General features: G+C 44.9%; 1 protein-coding gene across 2 annotated transcripts; it reads right to left on the bottom strand.

Moving 5' to 3' along the window:
- Window positions 1–2,895: 2,895 nt before the first annotated feature.
- Window positions 2,896–16,926, bottom strand: LOC143821995 (epididymal secretory protein 4-like). Of its 2 annotated transcripts, none has more exons than XM_077306576.1 (7): window positions 16,643–16,926; window positions 14,292–14,419; window positions 12,788–12,858; window positions 10,003–10,102; window positions 6,546–6,653; window positions 4,908–4,936; window positions 2,896–3,139 (listed from the first exon to the last, which is right to left on the bottom strand). In XM_077306576.1, the coding sequence occupies exons 1-7, from the start codon at window positions 16,745–16,747 to the stop codon at window positions 3,024–3,026; spliced, it is 657 nt and encodes a 218-aa protein (XP_077162691.1). In that variant the 5' UTR covers window positions 16,748–16,926; the 3' UTR covers window positions 2,896–3,023. The 2 variants fall into 2 exon arrangements, with proteins under 2 accessions (XP_077162691.1, XP_077162692.1); XM_077306577.1 differs by lacking the exon at window positions 6,546–6,653 and adding an exon at window positions 6,377–6,474 and having other exon boundaries at window positions 16,643–16,916.
- Between the last annotated feature and the right edge of the window lie 2,470 nt (window positions 16,927–19,396).

Below are 19,396 nucleotides of genomic sequence, written 5' to 3'. Positions count from 1 at the left end.
CTGCAAAGGAGTATTCTAGGAAGAGTCCACTGGTGTTCTGGTTACAGGGAGGTAGATAATTGTCACCTTTCCCTTCACATCCTCCTCAGAATGCAGTTTTTGGCAGAAGGGGCTGTGATGTGCCCCACATGATGGAGTTTAAACCCTAGGGTGTGAAAAAAAATGCCTTTTCTGCTGTGAAGGTTTGAATTGAGCAGTTTAACAGTTTTTTCTTTCTTTGAGCAGTGACTAGGCAGGGAGGAGGAAGTTAGGCAATTGCTTTCCAGACATTGCTTTTCAGTCCACCTTCATAGAAATGCTAAAAAGGCCCAAGTAAAGACAATGAGAGCCTCTTGTGGCGCAGAGTGGTAAGGCAGCTGCCTGAAAGCTTTGCCCATGAGGTTGGGAGTTTGATCCCAGCAGCCGGCTCAAGGTTGACTCAGCCTTCCATCCTTCCGAGGTCGGTAAAATGAGTACCCAGCTTGCTGCTGTGGGGTAAACGGTAATGACTGGGGAAGGCACTGGCAAACCACCCCGTATTGAGTCTGCCATGAAAACGCTAGAGGGCGTCACCCCAAGGGTCAGACATGACTCGGTGCTTGCACAGGGGATACCTTTACCTTTACCTTTAAAGACAATGAGATGGTCAAGCCACTCCCTGCTCCAAGCAGGAAACACAGACTTGAAGGACATTAGCCCGTCAGATATTTTCTCCAGGCAGGGATTTCTGGAGACCTCCAGAAAACCCTCCTTTGACCCAGCTCGACCTGGTCAGTGGGTGAAGAAAAAGATATGATAAAAGATCATGATGTAGGGTCCATCTGAGGACACAGTATTCTTCACTTTAGAAATTTGTAACTTTTTAATCAAGGGAAGCCTGAACTATATTTTAACATCTCATAGAGATTTGGAATCCCTTTTGGAATCCCTTCCTCAATCTAATATGCCTCTAAAAGTATATTTATGAACATTTATGAACATTTTTTCCATACTAAATACTTTATAATTTTGATGCTGGTAGTGGTTCTCTGTATCACATTAACCTCTTCTGTCTCAGGCAAGCTATTGTAAAAGGAGCATCAGGAGAAAGACTTCCAATTGGCAAGTGGCAATTCTTCCATTTATGTACCCAGTCCCCATTGTGACCAGATGCTGGGCAGTGGGAAAAACAGAGGCAAGGTCTCAGAACTTGTAAGGGAAGCTGGGAGTCCTGATCCCCTGAGTTGGCAATTCCATACAATGGTCAGGTGGAGTTGGTGCATTATGCTAGAGAGAGAGATAGGAGCCTCTGGGAAAAACCTAGGAATGGAATATAGCCTCCAGGCTTGAGTGGGCTTATCCATGGGTAAGATATAATCTTTCTCTGGCAGGTTCTTGAAGCCAAATACTTCTAGATGAGGGTTTCCTAGCTAGCTCAGCATTTATTTTGTGATATGCAGCAGCATATTTTTATGACAATGTTAATTTTAGAATGTAATCTGTGAATCCGAGTTACATAAAATCTCACTGATATTATAGGTTTGGCCACACTTCTGCAGTGTTGATTTATGTGTTTTTCAGTGGGAATCATTTGGTGGTTGCACCACCCACCCGCCCATTGTCAGAAAGGCTGAGGAGCCCTGTGTAGATGGAGGCTTCCTTCAACCACCATGGTTTGTAATCACTTATGAGCCCTTCCTGTCTAACCCTCTTTTAAAGCTATCTCTATTCATAGGCATCATGGACTCCTGATCTGTAGCAGCAACAAACCTCTTAAAACCACTGTTGGAATGCAGCAGCTGGGAAGTCCCTTGGCTTGTATTCCCTTAAAAAAATACTTTTGGCATTTTACCATCTTTGCCAGGTGCACAAACGAGCTGATTATACAGTGGTATCTGACCTAGCTAAAGTGCTCCATGAAATGGTCACCTCCAGACTAGATTACTGTAACTCACACTGTACAGGACTGCCATTGGGCTCTGGAAATTTGAACTGGTCCAAAATGCAGCAGCATCATTCCTAACTGGGGTCCAATGGAGAGTGCACATAAAACTAGTGCTCTCCAGCTGCATTGGCTCCAAATCTGAGACCAGATCAAGTTCAAGGTCATGGTTATTATCGTCGAAGCCTAAACAGTCTTGGACCATCGCATCTACAGAACCACCGCTCCCATTATGTCCCCCTGAGAGGAATACGATAAAGGGCCAAAAATCTACTTTGGACTGAAAATTGTATGTTATGACTTGCCTCTTCTTATCCCTTGGAGGTAGGAGTCAACTGTGTAGACTGGCAATATTTATTTTCAGATTTATTGTATCATCTTGTACTGAGAATGGTGGCATATAAATGCAAATATAAATAAATAAAAGGCCTTGCTTGGGAGACCAGCAAGGAAGCCCAGCATGGTTGCTATGCAGAGGCAGGTAATGGCAAGCTCTCTGCCTAACAAGATCAGAGCCATGTAGAGCTTTCAATTGTGCCACAGGGCTTGCAAGACAGAGCTGTTCTGCCAAGCCTATGGTTGGGGCTTGAATATCACAGCAAAATTGGGCTGGCCTCAGTGTCTGAATCCACCCCTCTACAATGATTGAAAATCGTATGTTATGACTTGCCTCTTCCTGTCCCTTGGAGGTAGGAGGCAACTATGTAGACTGGCAATATTTATTTTCAGATTTATTGTATCATCTGGGAAGGGTGGTATATAAATACAAATATAAATAAATAAAAGGCCTTGCTTGGGAGACCAACAAGGAAGCCCAGCAGGGTTGCTATGCAGAGGCAGGCAATGGAAAGCCACCTCTGTTCCTCTCTGGCCTCAAAGCTGAACGGGTTACTATTGGCTGCAACCTGATGGCTCTTTCCACCCACATTGACCATGTAGCACTTTGAAACAGTAAAGATAACATTCCTCAGGTAAAAATGGGAAGAGTTTGTGGGTTATCTTTGCTTGTTTTTATTGGAAGAAGGATGGAGAGAAAGAAGAAGCAACTTCTGTCAACTTCTTTCTGATGTTGTCCAAATCCACACAAGGTTCCAGCAGAGAAGTACGTTTTTGGTCTTCTGATTCATTTGGAAGAGGCTGGGGCTGTATTGCAGTTTGCAGCATGGGTCATCTGGAAAACCAGGAATCTAATCAAGCTGGTTATGCAGTTCTCGGGCTTCCCTTCAGTTTCCGGTATCCCTGTCAAAGAACACATGGGATTGTGAAAGAGACTTTTGCTGGTGTGCTTAATAAAAGGGAAAATGCACCATGATCTCATTTTCATCTTTCTTCCAAATTACAGCGTAATTGCATACAAAGTGGTTCCTTGGAAACTTGACATTTTCTGTTATGGCTGGAAATTGATTGATTGATTGACTGACTGGAAACTAGACAGAAATTTCATCCTGTGCCATCTATGATTTACTCATTGACTTGCAGTCGGGCTGTTTGGGTGGGAAGGAAGACCCTGACACTCTGCTGGGTGCAAAAATTGGCCACAGCTTTGGCCCCCTGCCTGGCACAGAAGGCACCTGCTGCACTGATTACCCACCACAGCATCAGGGAGCTACCCGCTTCCTCCCCTGGGAAACGGGTCTCCCCTGCTGCTGGGCTCAACTAAGGAGGTGTTCCAACCAGGCATGCCAGTCAAGATGCAGACCCCTCCTGGCCCATCCCAGGCCACCTGGCCCTGTGAGCTTCCAGCCTTCCCATCCAGGTTGGCCTCACTCGCCCCCAGGCTGCCTCCCTAAGGAGTTCAGTCTATGGAGTTCAATCCCCTGATTGCACTCCCCCCAAAAAGCCACCGTTAAAAAACTGTGATAAGAAATTCAGTGATAAACAGGAACAGCCAAAGCCAAGTTCAACAGAGAACTATAACCATAGCAGAACAGGGTAGGTGGGTGGGAGCCACACGGCTCTACTGCCTTGGGAAGGGGGAAATGCTACCGTGCCACAGCCCCATGCCTTAAATAGGTGCGGTTGGTCACATGGCCTCCCTTTCCCCCTGGCCCACCAGCCAGGCACATGGACACCTCATGTCCTCTTCCTGCCGCCCAGTGCCTCATCAATGGCAGCGTGGGGTAAGCCCCCAGCTGCATTTCAGTGCTGTTTATATGTTGAAATCTTTGTTTTTTTTTCAATTTCAAGTCTCATGTTATATTGGCCAAATGTTTGTGTTGATTAATCTTTACTGTAACAATGATTTTGTTGGTGGTACCAATACATATAATTTTTTCCAATAATTTATGGTTTTATTCCTATGAATGCTTGTACAGGTAGGGCTGCGGAAAATGTTTCTCTCTGGCCATAGTGCTGTATCTAATAAATTTACTTTCTTACAAGCTTACTTACTTAGGTCGGGCCCCAGTGCACTGCATTGCCCGGGGTCCTGAAAAGCTGTCAAGGCACTCCTGTTTCCAGCCTCAGAGTGCCACCCCCAGCTCACCCTTGCAGTAGCTTCCTTTTCACAGGTGAGCAAAGTGGGGTCTTTTGTCACTGAAAACTTCTGACTTTTCATGCTTGCCATCCTAAACACACTGACCTGAGAGTAAGCCCCACTGGACATAGGGGGCATTGTTTCTGAGTAGACCTGAGTAGGCTTGTCCTCCAAGCCACTTCAGGAACTCCACGTTCGGCTGAGAAGTAGAGTGCAAAGAGAGGTAGTCATTGTGGTAGATTTTTCCCCCAGCATTGTTGTTGCTTCCCAGTTCCCAAATAAGGGCTGGTTTTCAAAATGGGCCCAAATGTTACTTTTCAAAAAATCATGTCCAATTAAAAAGATTCCCCATTTCTACCTTATCAACTTTCCCTATCCCATCTGTAGAAAGCCTATGATCTTGGTGGTGCTAGTTTTCTTCTCACATGTGATGGCTGCCTGTTTATTCTGGTTTTTGTTTTACAGCCTTGGCTGGAGAGAATAGGATTCTCTCTCCATCAACACCCGGCCTTTCTATTTCTGGAAACTTACCTGGACCTAGTAGCATTATGGGCACGAGTCTGTGGAAAGAAAGAGATGTGGTCACCACAGCAAACAGCAAAAACTTTCATCTGTAGATTTCAGGAAAGAAACCATTACAGGAGTGTGCTAAGCTGTTTTTTTTCCAATCAGTTGGCAACCCACAACCAGAGGCCCTTACAAGAGTGCTAGTGACAGGAGGGCCCTGTTCTTAGTTGGCAACTAATTCTACCAGGCTAAAGCTAGGGTCATAAAGGACCTGGCTCTGGTTGAGGCCAGGTGACTGTTCATGGGGCCAGGGAATATCAATAAATTTGCAGAAGATGAATGCAGTGCTCTTCAGGGAATATATTGGGAGAGGAGCTTCCTCAGGTATGCAGGTCCCAGTTGCTGGATGGCTCTAAAGGTCAGTACTGATACACTGAAGCTGATCTGGTATTCCCCAGGAAGTCAATGCAGCTGCTAAAGGAATGGTTGGATAGGTCTCTCCATGAGCTCTTCTTCAGGACCCACCACTGTGTTTTTCACCAGCTAGAACTTTCAGGTCAGGATCAACTGTAGCTCCATGTAGAGCAAGTAGCAGTAATCCCACCTAGAAGGGAGGACTTCTAGGACCAGGTAGGGAGCTACTAGCTTTGCCTGGTGCAGATGGAAGAATGCCTGGTGCATCTTTGTGATCTGAGCCTTCATCAAAAGGGATGCATCAAAGATCACTCCCAAATTCCTGATGGTGCACAAAGTTGTTAATTGCACACCCTCTAGGCAGGGGAGACATGCTTCCTAACCTGGACCTTTCTTGACCAGTCATAGGACCTATCTGCTTCAGATAGCTGTCAAAGCCATCCAGTCATGACCTCCAGACATCTGGCCAATGCATTAGGGGTGTATCTGGTTGGCTATCCATCATTAGCTAGAGCTGGGCATCATCAGCATACTGATGGCATCCCAGTACAAACCCTCAGACCAGCTGGGCTAGAGGACACATAAATGTTGAAAAACATCATTTTCAACTGAGCCTCCAAATTCCCTCCATATTTTGCTCATAGGAGATGTTTTCTTCTTTCCTTTTTAAATATGACAAAAGGATGAAAAGTACATGAATAATAGGCAGTACTACTATCATTATATTCCATTGGTAATACAGAAAGTTTGTAGTTAATTAATACTGTCTTAAGCTTAAAGCAGAATTTCTGGCTAGATAGTTAAAGAACTGGAACGTCATCACGAGAGCCATATGAGCCCATAAACCTTTGCTCCCACATTCATAGAGCTGTTGTACATTGCTTTATGCAGCTCGCACCATTCCTGTGTGAACATATGGATGTCTTTTTCTGATCAAGGGGAGCCAAATAAGCGGGACCAGCTCCTCCTCTTCCTCCTCCTGCCAGCTGTTCAAATGGCCGAGAGAATCTACACTCTAGTCATGGGTCTTTATTTCCCTCAGACAACTGGAAGCAAATGCCACAGATAACTTCTCTTACCTGCTAGGTTTGCATAGGTTATTCGGTTCACATCAAATCCCAGAGTTCTGGCAAGTTTCCTGAATTTTCTTTTCACCTTACGTGATGGTCTTCGTGTTCTGCCTTGAGACCCAAGGAAAGAGTCTTGTTGAAAAGGCTGGCTCCAAATGCCACAAATAATTTCTCTTACCTATTACGGTTGCATACGGTTGCATAGGTTATTCGGTTCACATCAAAGCCCAGTGTTTCTGCAACAGTCTTGAACTGTGTTTTTGCTTCATCTGATGGTTCTCGTGTTCTACCTTGAGGCCCAAAGAAATAGTCTTGTTCAAAATAATGGTGAGAGAAGAAGGGATTGGTTGGCTGTGAAAGCTAGGAGGACTTAAGAACTGGAGGGTCAGGCCAATCTTTTTCGACCTCCGATAATTCCAATCCCGTCTACATTCTACAGTGCAAGAGTTCTGCAAAGGAAACTTTAAAAAATCTTATCGCAGAATGAAAGTCTAAGGAAACAGCCTGCGAGCCAAGCTTGGTGAAGAAAGAGAAGGTATGCCAGCGTTTACTGAAATTACTATGGAGGTTGCAACGTTTCTGGTGAAACCTGGGCCAGTTATAGCTAATTTTAATTTTATATTGACTTAATTCTCCTATTTCAGGTTTGGTTTTATTTGACATTTATTATATGGAAACCTTTGTTGGGTTGTCGAGATCTTATGGCTTGTACTTTTTTGGATGCCAATAAAGGTGCTTCCCAGAAAACAAAGTAATGAGATAGTCTAAAAGACTGTGAGGAGTCCAAGATCACACATAGCACAAATAAAGACATTCTTACAGTCTGCAGGTGAAATTAAGAGGGTCTCTGGGATATCCTGCTTCCCCTCCCAGCTTGATCTGCAGCTGTTTCTCTCTGGGAGAATGATCTGTCAGTAAGAACCAGCATAGTGATTTAGCTGGATTTGGACCAAGAAGTTCAACTTCATGTCTGGAAGCCATGAAGCTCATTCAGTAAGCTTGGATACACCCAAATGACACGCAAATTCATGTATCAAAGCCCTACACATATTTTTAAAATGGTAACATTGCTTCAATTAAATGCTCACATCTCAGTTCCAATATTGGCCTCTTATATATTCTTTCCTTTCCTTTTTCTTTTTAAAGATGGAGGTCTTTCATGTACTTTGATTGTAAATTGCTGTTAGTTCTCTATGGTATGCTAACTTTCACAGTGGGTGGCTATTTTTTTAATGAAAATTTAGCATCATACAGTGTATCTGAAACATCAAGGGAAAGTAATATACTTGGGAAAACATCTGGCCACTGCCTTGATCTATATATCAATATACATCTGTGCACTGTCACTGGATTTCCCCTAAGGTAAAAAGCAAAGGTAATTTGAAGCTGTACTAAGACAAACCTTCTATGTAATTCTGAATGGAACCAAATGAGTTTGAATGATACTAGCAGATTTCCTAATTTGTGTGTGTGTGACCCATGAGAGTATATAGGGGTCTGCTTCAATGTCCATGCAGATGCACTGGCTCCAGGATTTGGGCTGGATCTGGTGTTGTCCATGGCAACACTGGGGTTCTTGCAGTTTGTTGTTGGTCCCACCCATCAGGCTGGCCATACCCTCGGTCTAATGTATGGTGCAGGTGTAGATGTAGATCTGGCGGTAAACAACATCATTCCATGGTCAGACCACCATACCCTAAAGGCCCGACTAAGGACGCCACCCCCTCCTCGTTTGGGTGACGGACATACTTTGGTCTGCCTGTGGAGACTCATGGAATCTGAGAGATTCCTGAATGCTCTCTGGGACCCGATGCCGTCCTGTGTCTTGTTAATGGCCATGGTGAAGGACTGGCAATCTCGCCTGTCAACCGCTATCGATAAGGTTGCTTCTTGGTGCCCTCTTCAGCCTCGCCTCAAATGGTATTCTTAGGAGCTTTTGGAGAGGAAGAAGGAACTGAGATGGGTAGAATGAATATGGAGGAAGACTCATAATGAGGCAGCAAGGACACCTCATTGCATGCTTATGAAGGCGTATGAGATGGTGGTGAAAGTGGCAAAGCAGGATTTCTTGGCTGCAGAAATTGCATCCATAAGCTATTGCCTAGCTATTGCCTAGAATTAGATCTCTTACTGCCCTCAAGGAGGGGCATCAAACCTCTGGGAAATTGGATTTGAGCTGTGAGGAATTAGCGAGCCATTTTGTGGATAAAGTCTTGTTGCTCCGCTGGGACCTCCCTGCCACGTTTGATACAGATTGCAAGCTAGAAGCTCCATGGCCATGGTTGGAGAGAGTGTTTGATGGCTTAAGACAACTCTCATTTACCAAAGTGGACAAATTGCTGGGATCACTGAGAGCAACTACTTGTCCCTTAGGTCCCTGTCCGTCATGGTTGCTCAAACTGGGTGACAGATGGATAGGATTCCCTTTGGGGGAGATTGGAAACCTCTCCTTGACATCGGGTGAGTTCCTTGCAGGGCTTAAGGAGGCAGTGGTTTGTCCTCTCTTGAAAAAGTCATCGCTGGACCCGCGGGATCCCACCAACTACCACCTGGTTTTACATTTGCCGTTTCTCAGGAGGTAGTACAGGACAGGCCACGGTGGACCAGCTCTTGGCATTTTTGGAGGAAACTTCAGCCCTAGACCCATACCAGTCTGGCTTCCATCCTGCCCACGGGGTGGAGACTGCACTGGTTGCCCTGACATTCTTCCATCTCTGCCAAGCATGGCTACTAGCGCCCTACCTGACCTCGGACCACTTGGCCAAAGTGATCCATGCAACAGTCACTTCCAGACTAGACTTCTATAACTATGCAAGCCGGTACAGAATACAGCTGCCAGGGTCCTCACCAGGACACCCTGGAGGGCCCACATTCAGCCAATGTTGATACAACTACACTGGTTACCAGTCTGCTTCTGGATCAAGTTCAAAGTTTTGGTTTTAACCTTCAAGGCCATATGCAGCCTGGGTCCCACCTATCTGAAGGGCTGCTTGTCTGCTTATGCCCTTGGCAGGGCTTTACGCTCTGCAGGTAGGAATTTGCTGGTTGTCCTGGGCCCCTGGGAGATTTACCTGGCCTCGTGGAACGAGCTCCTAGAAGAGCTAAGGGCCCTGACGTAGCTATCTAGATTCCACAGGGCCTACAAGATAGAGCTGCCAGGTGTTTGGCTGAGGCTCGGGAGGGGGGATTGACCAGAGTTATGAACAGGGGGTCCCACCCTATCCTATGCATTCTTATACTGAATGCAGGAAACCATGACCAAATTGTACATTGTTAGGACCATACTTTTGGTCCCAGTTGGAATTAGTTGAGTTGGTGTGGGAGTGTTTATTGTTGATTTAGACCACCATCTTATAACTGTATTTGTAAAACATTTTAATGTTTTAATGGGTTTTATGGGCTGTCTTGTTTTATGTTATTATGCTGTTAGCTGCCTCGAGGTGACATCTGTCATGAGAGGTGGGATACAAATTTAAAAATAATAATAATAATTTGTGTATTGTATTACAATTGCTTTGGATGAAGAACATTATTTTTAACCATCACAATGTACCATTTTTCCTAAATTTTAATCTATGTCAAAACCACATTATTGTCCCATCCATGGCCAAAATGCCCAGTTTCATCTATGCTACTTGCTTTCAAGGTAGAGGTTGTAGACATCATTCCGTGTAATGTGAACCATGAAGAAACTTTCATATTCCACATGCATGAAACGTACAGTTTCTTGGGTCACTGAAACAGAAAACACACATTACATTGAGTAATCTCACTTCTCTCCATACAGGTTTTAGAATTTGCAACAAAATGATACGTTTATGGTCTCCTTTTTTCATCCCCTGGATTAGGAGGTGGGTTAAGTGGAGTAGTGCTATTCTAGTTTTAAATAATTATAGTTTTTCTTGGAGGAAACTTCGTCACTCAACCCATACTAGTCAGGCCACGGGGTGGAGATGATGTTGGTTGTCCTGACAGATGATCTCTGATGCCAGGTGGATTGGGGCAGTTCAACCATCCTTGTGATGTTATATCTGTCAACCGCATTTGATGTCATCAATATGCAGATCACACCCAGCTCTATCTCCTCATGGAAGCTATAGCTGGGTGGCTCCAGCAGGGCCATCTGAAACTCAACCCCTCTAAGACGGAGGCTAGGAAGGAAGAGGAAGTGTGTTCATCCATTGTGGCCAGAACTCAACTGAACATCATGCCCCTGGCCAGAAATTTGAGGGTGATCCCGGACACCTCACTATTTACGGAAGTGTAGGTCATGAGGGTAGCCCACCAGGCATTTTACCATCTACTCCAGGTGAGGCTACTAGCACCCAACTTGTCTTCAGAGCACCTGGCCATGTTTATCCATGAGACAGTCACTTCCAGAACAGACTTCTGTAACTTGCTCTATGATGGCCTGTCCTTGTCTCTGACCCAAAATTGCAGCTGTTACAGAATGCAGTCATTAGGGTCCTCACAGGAACATCCTGTGCTGGGGCAGCTGCATTAGTTGCCACCTGTAGCCCAGATGAGGTTCAAGGTTCTGGTTTTGACCTTTAAGGCCCTTCGCAGTCTGGGATCCTGTTGCCCTATGCCCCCCACAGAGCGAAAAGCTTTTCGCTCTGTGGGCACTAGCTTGTTGGTGATACCCAGCCCCAGGGAATTTTGTCTGGCCTTCACCAGGGCCAGGACCTTTTCAGTCTTGGCCTCAACCTGGTGGAATGAGCTCCTGGAAGAGCTGAGGGCCCCGCAGGAGCTTCCTACATTCCTCAGGGCCTGCAAGATGGAGCCCTTCCGCCAGGTCTTCGGTTAAGGCCAGAGCACAGAAGATCAGATGGGTCCCTCCAGGTTAGACCACTCCCGGGCCCAACCATCACTTGGTGGTGCACCTCCAGCACCCACAGACTACTCTCACCGGGAAATATAATTTTAGTGGTGGGATTAATAATATTATGTATTTTCTGTGGTGTTTTTACTATGAAGTAACCCGCTGCAAAGAGCCTCTTGTGGCGCAGAGTGGTAAGGCAGCGATATGCTGTCTGAAGCTGTCTGCCCATGAGGTTGGGAGTTCAATCCCAGCAGCCGGCTCAAGGTTGACTCAGCCTTCCATCCTTCCGAGGTCGGTAAAATGAGTACCCAGCTTGCTGGGGGGTAAACGGTAATGACTGGGGAAGGCACTGGCAAACCACCCCGTATTGAGTCTGCCATGAAAATGCTGGAGGGCGTCACCCCAAGGGTCAGACATGACTTGGTGCTTGCATAGGGGATACCTTTACCTTTACCTTAACCCGCTGCAAGATAGCTCTGCTGATAGCAGCAGGTAATAAATATAACAGCAACAACAATAATAGAAGTTTAAATTGTATATTACTTATATAATATTGTAATCTTGTACTTTATGTGTAAGTTGTCCTGACCCTTTGGGGAAGGGCAGCATATAATTATAAGAATAAATAAAATAAATAATAAATAAATTAGATTCAGGGAACTAGTGGAATCAATCCCCTGCTCTGTGTACCTGGTCAGCACTGTAAACCCACCACCCCAGTAGATGGGAGGTGAGAATGCCCCAGAGGAGGGAGGCAGAATACACTGGGATTTCTTGGTATATAGCTGACAGGTGTGAGGCAACCCCAGTAGCTACATCTTTCCCCCAAAAGCAGTCCCATCCCTGACCAACACAGTAAACAAGGGGCAAGAAGCAATTATAACAGGATCCAAGACCAAACCTTTGTTTTGTCCTTTCATTGAGAAAAATTAAGGAACATTAAAGCACTTTGTTCAAAGCACCAACTCTAGCAATATATCATTTCCCCAGATGTGGACATCAGTCTCACAGCTATCATCACTGCTCAAGTGAGCTTACAGTTCTAATACATAAGAGACTGGAACCCCAGGGATATTCTTAGTGTGTCGAAACATATGTTTTCTTTTCTGCCTCAAGTTTGTGTTTTTTTGTTCAATTGGTCACTATTTTTTGTTTAGTAGGCAATTGAAGGACTGAGACGGGTTTTCCCTAAGGAAATTAAGCTGGTTACGTTTTGACACTCATATTTCCCATGTTCCAAGAGGGTTCAGAAACACTGCAAAAGTCTGCCAAACCTATTGATCAGAGGCAAAAACATGGGACTTATGCATTTCACAAGTGGCAATACCTCTCCCAAACAGCTTAATCTTCCTGAATATGTCTTTTGCCTCCTTGTAGTACAGCCTTTCTCAGCTTTGTTAACATTCTGAAACATTCTTAATGATTCAAGAAACCCCAGAAATGACAAGATAATGTATAATATGGTTGGAAAGTATAGCTGTGTACCACCCAGTAATTGTTTAACAGATTTGAAAAACCTATAAAAATTAAGTCCTACCATTCAGGAAACCCTTCCAGGGCTGTCAAGAGACCCCAGGGTATAATGGACTCATACTTACAAGGAATAGTGTATATGCCAGGCTCGCTCGTGTGCTGAACAAGAGCTTCAACAATCTCACATCTTCCATTTCTGAGGGGAGGGGGGAAGGAAAGAGAGGTTGTGTATACTTGAGATGATTCTGCTGCAGCAAATGCAGAGGCATCTGTCTTGGCAACTACTAGCAATGTGGAAGTTTTCCCAACAGTTTCTTTGCCCTAAGTCTTCTGGGACTGCCCCTCTCCCCCACTGCTGGAAGGCCTACAAGACTGACCCAACAAAACAACAACAGAAGACCACTGGGGGTCACAGTTCTCAGCTCAAATGAGAGGATCTGCTCTCCTCTCCCAAAAAAGCCTCCAGAGGCACACAGTTTCCCATAGCCGGGCCTGCAAGGAAGCTCACCAGATCTCCACTCATCCAAGAAAAGAGGGCATTTATCACATATTTTTTTATGAATGTCTAAAGGTAAAGGTAAAGGTATCCCCTGTGCAAGCACCGAGTCATATCTGACCCTTGGGGTGACGCCCTCCAGCGTTTTCATGGCAGACTCAATACGGGGTGGTTTGCCAGTGCCTTCCCCAGTCATTACCGTTTACCCCCCAGCAAGCTGGGTACTCATTTTACCGACCTCGGAAGGATGGAAGGCTGAGTCAACCTTGAGCCGGCTGATGGGATTGAACTCCCAGCCTTTATGGGCAAAGCTTTCAGACGGCTGCCTTACCACTCTGCGCCACAAGAGTCTCTTTATGAATGTCTATGAATACCTATTTATAAGTAGAACACGGTAAAATGATCTACATATTTATTGTTGGTGACTTAAAGCTATTTTTCTCAAACATGCATGGAAGGATAATGGGAAGAAATGAACTGAAATTTTGCATAAATAGCTATCCAGAAGGGGATTGAAAGAGCGCTTACAGCTAAAGGCTCTTGACATACATAGTCAGCCAGCAGCTGTGCTTACACTCATTGGAAGAAATTGAATGTCCTGTGCAATGCTGTTTGTGGACTCTACATACACACAAAGGTCACTTTAAAAGCCATAGAATCAGCACTGAATCTTCCGTTGGGGGAGTGAGTCTTTGGCAGGGGAGGGAGGAGGGATGATGATTATTTATTAAATTTATAGACTGCTTATCTCTGCAAACAGGCTCGGCTGAACAGGTAAAAATGGACTTGATTTCCTGGCTCTGTCCAGCCTGTGCGAGAGCAAGGTTTCAATCGTTTCCTAGCAACCCTCCCTGCAGGTCTGGCTCTGGGCAACTGGGTGCCTCTGGGGACATTTTAGGGAGAGGACAGCAAAGCAGCCACTTGGTGCAAAGTGGACAGTCTGGGCTATTTTGATGCAAGCTTGTGGCTGCTGTGCCTTGCTCCTCCCCTGCACTTTGCCTTACACCTCAAGGAGCTGCTAATCCAGCTGAGGGTCTCTGGGGGCATGCTTCATCCCTGGTCTCCCTTGGTTGGGCATCATAGGGGGTGGGAAAAGAGGTAAATGGCACTGCTTAGAAGGCAGGGTAACTTACTTAATGCGGCGCATCTTGAAAAGCATATCTTCCGCATTACAAGGCTCCAGTGAATTTTCAAATGGGACGCTGTTCTTTGACTGAGTAGTTTCCACAGTATTTGCAACAGGATACCATTTCCCAGCAAGCTAGAAGAAAGACCTTGAGATCACTTGGAAGCTGAAATGAGCTTGGGGGGAAATGATCACAGTGGACGGGAGCATGATTTGATCAAGTCAGGATGGTGAGGAGGCCAGGTGCCTTCAAATCCCCTCCCCTCCCTATTTTGAAGCTGAGCAAAACCCCTTTTCAGAAGGGGAGAGGGCACAGCAACAGGCAAAAGTGTCTTGGAGCATAGTTAGCTTAATCCCCCCCCTTCTTTCCAATTATCAAGCTAGCAAAGACTGGATCTTGGGTCCCAATGAGGTCCAGTGTGTGAGCCCTCTGCCTTGATTCCTCAAGTCAGGCCTGCTTGCCCTCTTTCCATGCCCATCCCAACACTAATATTTGGAGCTGAGCTTCAATTAAAGCTCCTGATGTTGCTGCCAACAGGGAAACAAAACAAAGGTTATGGAGGCACCAGCAATGGAATGAGTAGGGAGGGAACGAGAAGCAAAATGGGGCTACCCTCTTGGGGGCAGATGGGCTAAGGAAGAGATAGCCTTTCAGGGCAGCAAGCCACCAAGAATTCAACTTCAGCAGCCATTTCTTCTGGTGCATTGGAGAGAAACGCACCACAAATGGTTGGGCATCCATCTGCCATTGGCTTTAATTATTCATCAAAAACATGTATTAGCCACCTCTGATGGATAGACCTATAAAAGGCAGGTTCCAGGTGTTGAAACCCTTTCAAAAACCTCTAACAAAGAACTTGTAAGTGTATTTTAGTTGATTTGTATGTCAAAATTTTGATTCCTCAACCCTACATCCTTTCCCCTCTATGTCAAATAAATATTTTTGTTAACAACACCTTAGTGCCTTTCTGACAAAGGTTGAAGAAAAAAGGGCCCTACACCTTCCAGAAAAGTTCCAAGACTGAGTAAAGCCAAAAGGTCTGTCAGTGACAGGGTATGACAGTCAGCCTTATTTTATAACAAGGAAATCAGGCTACAAGGGCAGCTCTGTGTGGGAGAGAACAACACATTTAATTTCAGAAGGGAAATTTACCTCAGAGTGGAATAGTGTATGTGGATCTGATCATAGATCATGACCACCTTAAGGCAACTGAAGAGACAACAGTTACTCAGCTAATACTGAATGACATTGGGCCCCTAACCACCAGAATGGTCTCTAGAAGTTTTCCATCCATCTGGCCGTGATTTATTTGGAAATATATGATGTAGGAGTTGGCAGCAGAATATGCCTACTTTCTGCATCCTTCCAGTTTTTCATTTATATCATAATAATCAATTCATAAGCCATTATAATTTATAAACTGTTTTGAGTGCATTTCATTAGATGAAAAGAAGTATATGGATATAAGAAGCAAGCAAACAAAAATGCATAGTTTTTATCCTGGAATATGTATGCTTTTTTTATATGTAGTACCCATAACTTGATTACATAAGCTACGTAGATGATTTTGCCATCATCAGAAGATAAGGAGAATTGTTCCTGGCTAGTTTTCAGAGAGGAGACCACCAAAGTCCAAGGTAGCTACAAAGAGACAGGCAATGGACAACCCCATCTCATCCTCGAAAATCCTGCAAGGTCACCCTAAGGTGCCAGCAACTGGATGGCCCTTTCACCTTCCTTTACTACTTCATCATCTGTTGGAAAAGTCCATTTCAACTCTGACTAGAATATGGATAGTTTAACATTACCTGTCTTGATTCTTGTTTTCTATTTCTATAGTAACACCTACCTCTAAGCTGCTGGGTTTCTAGCCTTGCTTTATAACCCTTATTCCTTCCCTAAGCCATTGTCCAATTGTCCAGAAAAGCATGTTTCTGCCACCTGGTTGATATGCCAGAGTCTGACTCATGAAAGTAATAAATCTAACAACACTTAAGAAGCCCAAAGACCCTTATTTTGGTTGCCCCCATGAAGTCAGGCAAGAATGAAGCAGGATAAACTGAAACCTATCTATTGAATGGCTGTTTTACTCGCCTCACTTTATAATTCTCACTCTTCTTCTAGCAATTGGTTGATATGCCTGATCAGTTGGGGTCTGGCTCATGGAAATGTTTTCCACAATAACTCTAACAACACTTTACAAGCCCCAAAAGTCTTGTTTTGGCTGCCACTAAAATGACTGTCTCCATGAAGTCAGGCAAGAAAGGAGCTGGATAAGTTGAAACCTTCTGATGTGATGCTTCTATCAGCGTTCTGAAGATTCTTAAATCCTTATTTACCGACTGTTTGGAGCTTACCTTTTGGATATCAATGTTCTGAAATACAGGAACTGCGCTAAGGTCAGCTCCAGCATGAAATGGGCAAACAGATGCCAACAGAAAGATCAACGGTGCAGCTTTCATCCTGGCAGTGTGTCCTTCCTTCACACCAGTTGGGAGTCGATGCTTTCAGTGGCTCTTTGGTTCTGCCTCACTTTAGATCCCTCCTCTTATAGTCCCACGCTCATCCCCTGAGCCCCAGGAATTAGTTAGATAAACAGGTTCTTTTCAGAAGTAATGGTTTCTGCTCACTCTGGAAACAAGAGAAGAACATTCTGAGCTTTAGAACTCTCAGGAAACACCTTGTGGGGAGAGATTCCCACAGATGGATCATGATGGTCTGGCAAACTCTTGGATGGCTGGTTAGAGATCAGAGGCTGCAGAAAGCCATTTGGATGTGGGAAGAAGGGTGCACAGAGTCAGGACATTCTGCACAATCAAAGTCTTTGGTCCATCTAAGTGATAACAGATATAAAGATATAAATCACATTGCTTTTCCTGGCTGACAGTTGGATAAACCCAACAAAATTTATTTATAACATCTAAAATTAGGGCTGGCCACTGGGTTTTAGGGGAAATTAGGCCAAGGGCATTCAATGGAACATTCATTACATCACCTCCATGGTATTACATCACCTCCACAAATTTCCCACATTTGTGGTTCTGGTTCCCCACTAGATCACTGGTCTAAACCCCCCCCCCCAGATTATTTCTCAGCCTTTCAGAATTTTCAGTACACTTCAAGGGGAACACAGTGCAATTGACTTGTGCTTCTGGCTGTAAAGGGTGGGACAATCACTGGAACATTTCCAATGCTTTTGGCTCAGTTCGAAGGGGTTCATGGAGGAGTCATCAGAGTGCAATTCTCTTCTTCTCTGCAGTCTTCAGACACATCTACCAGTAGGAAATGAGGCATCTCCATTTGGGCTGGAGACTGTGGGCTCCAGCCTGACATTGGCCATGCTCACTTTTTGATAACAGATTTACATTGGCACTTGTTGGTAGAACACACTGTGGGAACACAGCCAAACTAGAATGGCCTCCCCTCTGCATAGCTACTATCTTTTATAATATTGCAGTTGAACACAAATTGATGTGAAATGTGTTGATCAGGTGCTTGGGTGAATTCAGATTTTACTGTTACCTGTTTCAAAGAAAATCAAGGAAAGCATCCACCCCTTTAGATTACTTCTGTACATTGATTCCCAACTGATGTGTCACAATTCACAAGTGGGCGACAAAGCCTACAGAAGGGGGTTTCAGGTTCTTGCAGGCTCATGGTGGCTAACCCCTTCCCTTTCTTGCCTGGTGAGGAGCTGAATTCATGCTAAATCTCTGAGGTGGAAGAGGTAGAGCCAGCCAACCAGTAAGCCTCAGTGAGCCCAGCAAAGCTGCAGTTGGGCCTGGAAAGTAGCACACATGCATTCTTGCCCAACACAGCAGCACTAGGCAGTTCTGTAGATCTCCCCCATGGTTTCCTTTCTTCAGCCACCTGCCCCACACTTTTCTTTTATGGTCATGCCATCTAGCCTGCTGTGAACTGTGCAATAAATGGCCAAAGGAATGGCCTTCCCTCGAGAAGTTTCTGGTGCTGCAGCTCCTGCCTGCTTCCAACCTGCCATTCATTGGTTGCTTTGAAGTTAGCAAAATAGCAGGAGTCTTGCAAAGCGATTTACTTTGATATGGCAAGGATATTCAATCCATAGTACTTGTAAACTTTAAACCTAACACTACTGGGAAAGATGTACAAGTCTGTGTTTATGAAGTCTTAGAGGAAGGAAGGAAGGAAGCAAGCAAGCAAGCAAGGACAGTCAAAGGAAGAAAGATGAATATTTCTCTCATGCAGTGCCTTACAAATGCACACAAACATGGTGCTGGAGAAGAATCTTTGGGTTTCTTTTGATTTGGTTGAGAAAACAGAGGATAGGCAACTGAGGCAGGAATCCCTGTCAGGTGAGGAGCAGGTTGGATCATCTCAACTCCTGAGACTCTGGATTTCTGGGATTGTTCCGATTTTACTGCAGGAGAACAAATGGAATTCTGAGGAGGCTTCTTCACTCTTAGGAACTCATATGGGTCATAGTTAACTGTTAAAAGTCTTGTGCAGAAGATCTTTGGGTCCATTTCCACTAGTGAGAAAAGATTTCATCTACCATGGGCAGTAAGAATTGAGACTGAGGCAGCATCACAAAACTGTTACCAAACTACAGACAATAACTGCAGGGACATGCTGCAGGCATCTCATTTCTTCCTCTTCCTCTGCTGCTATTTCCTTTCTCCTTTTCCTGAAAGTCCAGATCGCCTCTCCCTGATTGCTGTTTCCTTTTCTCCTTTTAGGGTTCCCAACCTGGAGATCTCTTGGAACCACAAAGGGTCTCCCAACCCACAGAGATCAGTCCCCCTTTTGTGTTGCCAGCTCCACCTTGAAAAGTTCATGGAGATTTGGGACTGAATCCTTGGGAGGGTGAGGTTTGGGGCGGGAAACAACCTCAGGAGGGAACCATGCCACAGAATCCACTCTCTAGAGCAGTTCTCCAGGGGAATTGATCTCCATTATTTGAAGAGCAGTTGTAATTCTGGGTGGTCTCTAGATCCCAACTGGAGGTTGGTGACCCTAGTTCTCCAAAAGGAAATGGCTAATTTGGATGATGGAGTCTATGGCATCATACGCTTCTGAGGTCTGTCTGCACCTCTAACACCATCTCCCCCAGAATCCACCCCCTAATCTCTAGG

Source organism: Paroedura picta, chromosome 12 (genome assembly GCF_049243985.1).
Source record: "Paroedura picta isolate Pp20150507F chromosome 12, Ppicta_v3.0, whole genome shotgun sequence".
NCBI lineage: Eukaryota > Metazoa > Chordata > Lepidosauria > Squamata > Gekkonidae > Paroedura > Paroedura picta.
Note: the sequence above shows the minus strand (reverse complement) of the source record. Positions and strands in the feature narration are given on the sequence as shown.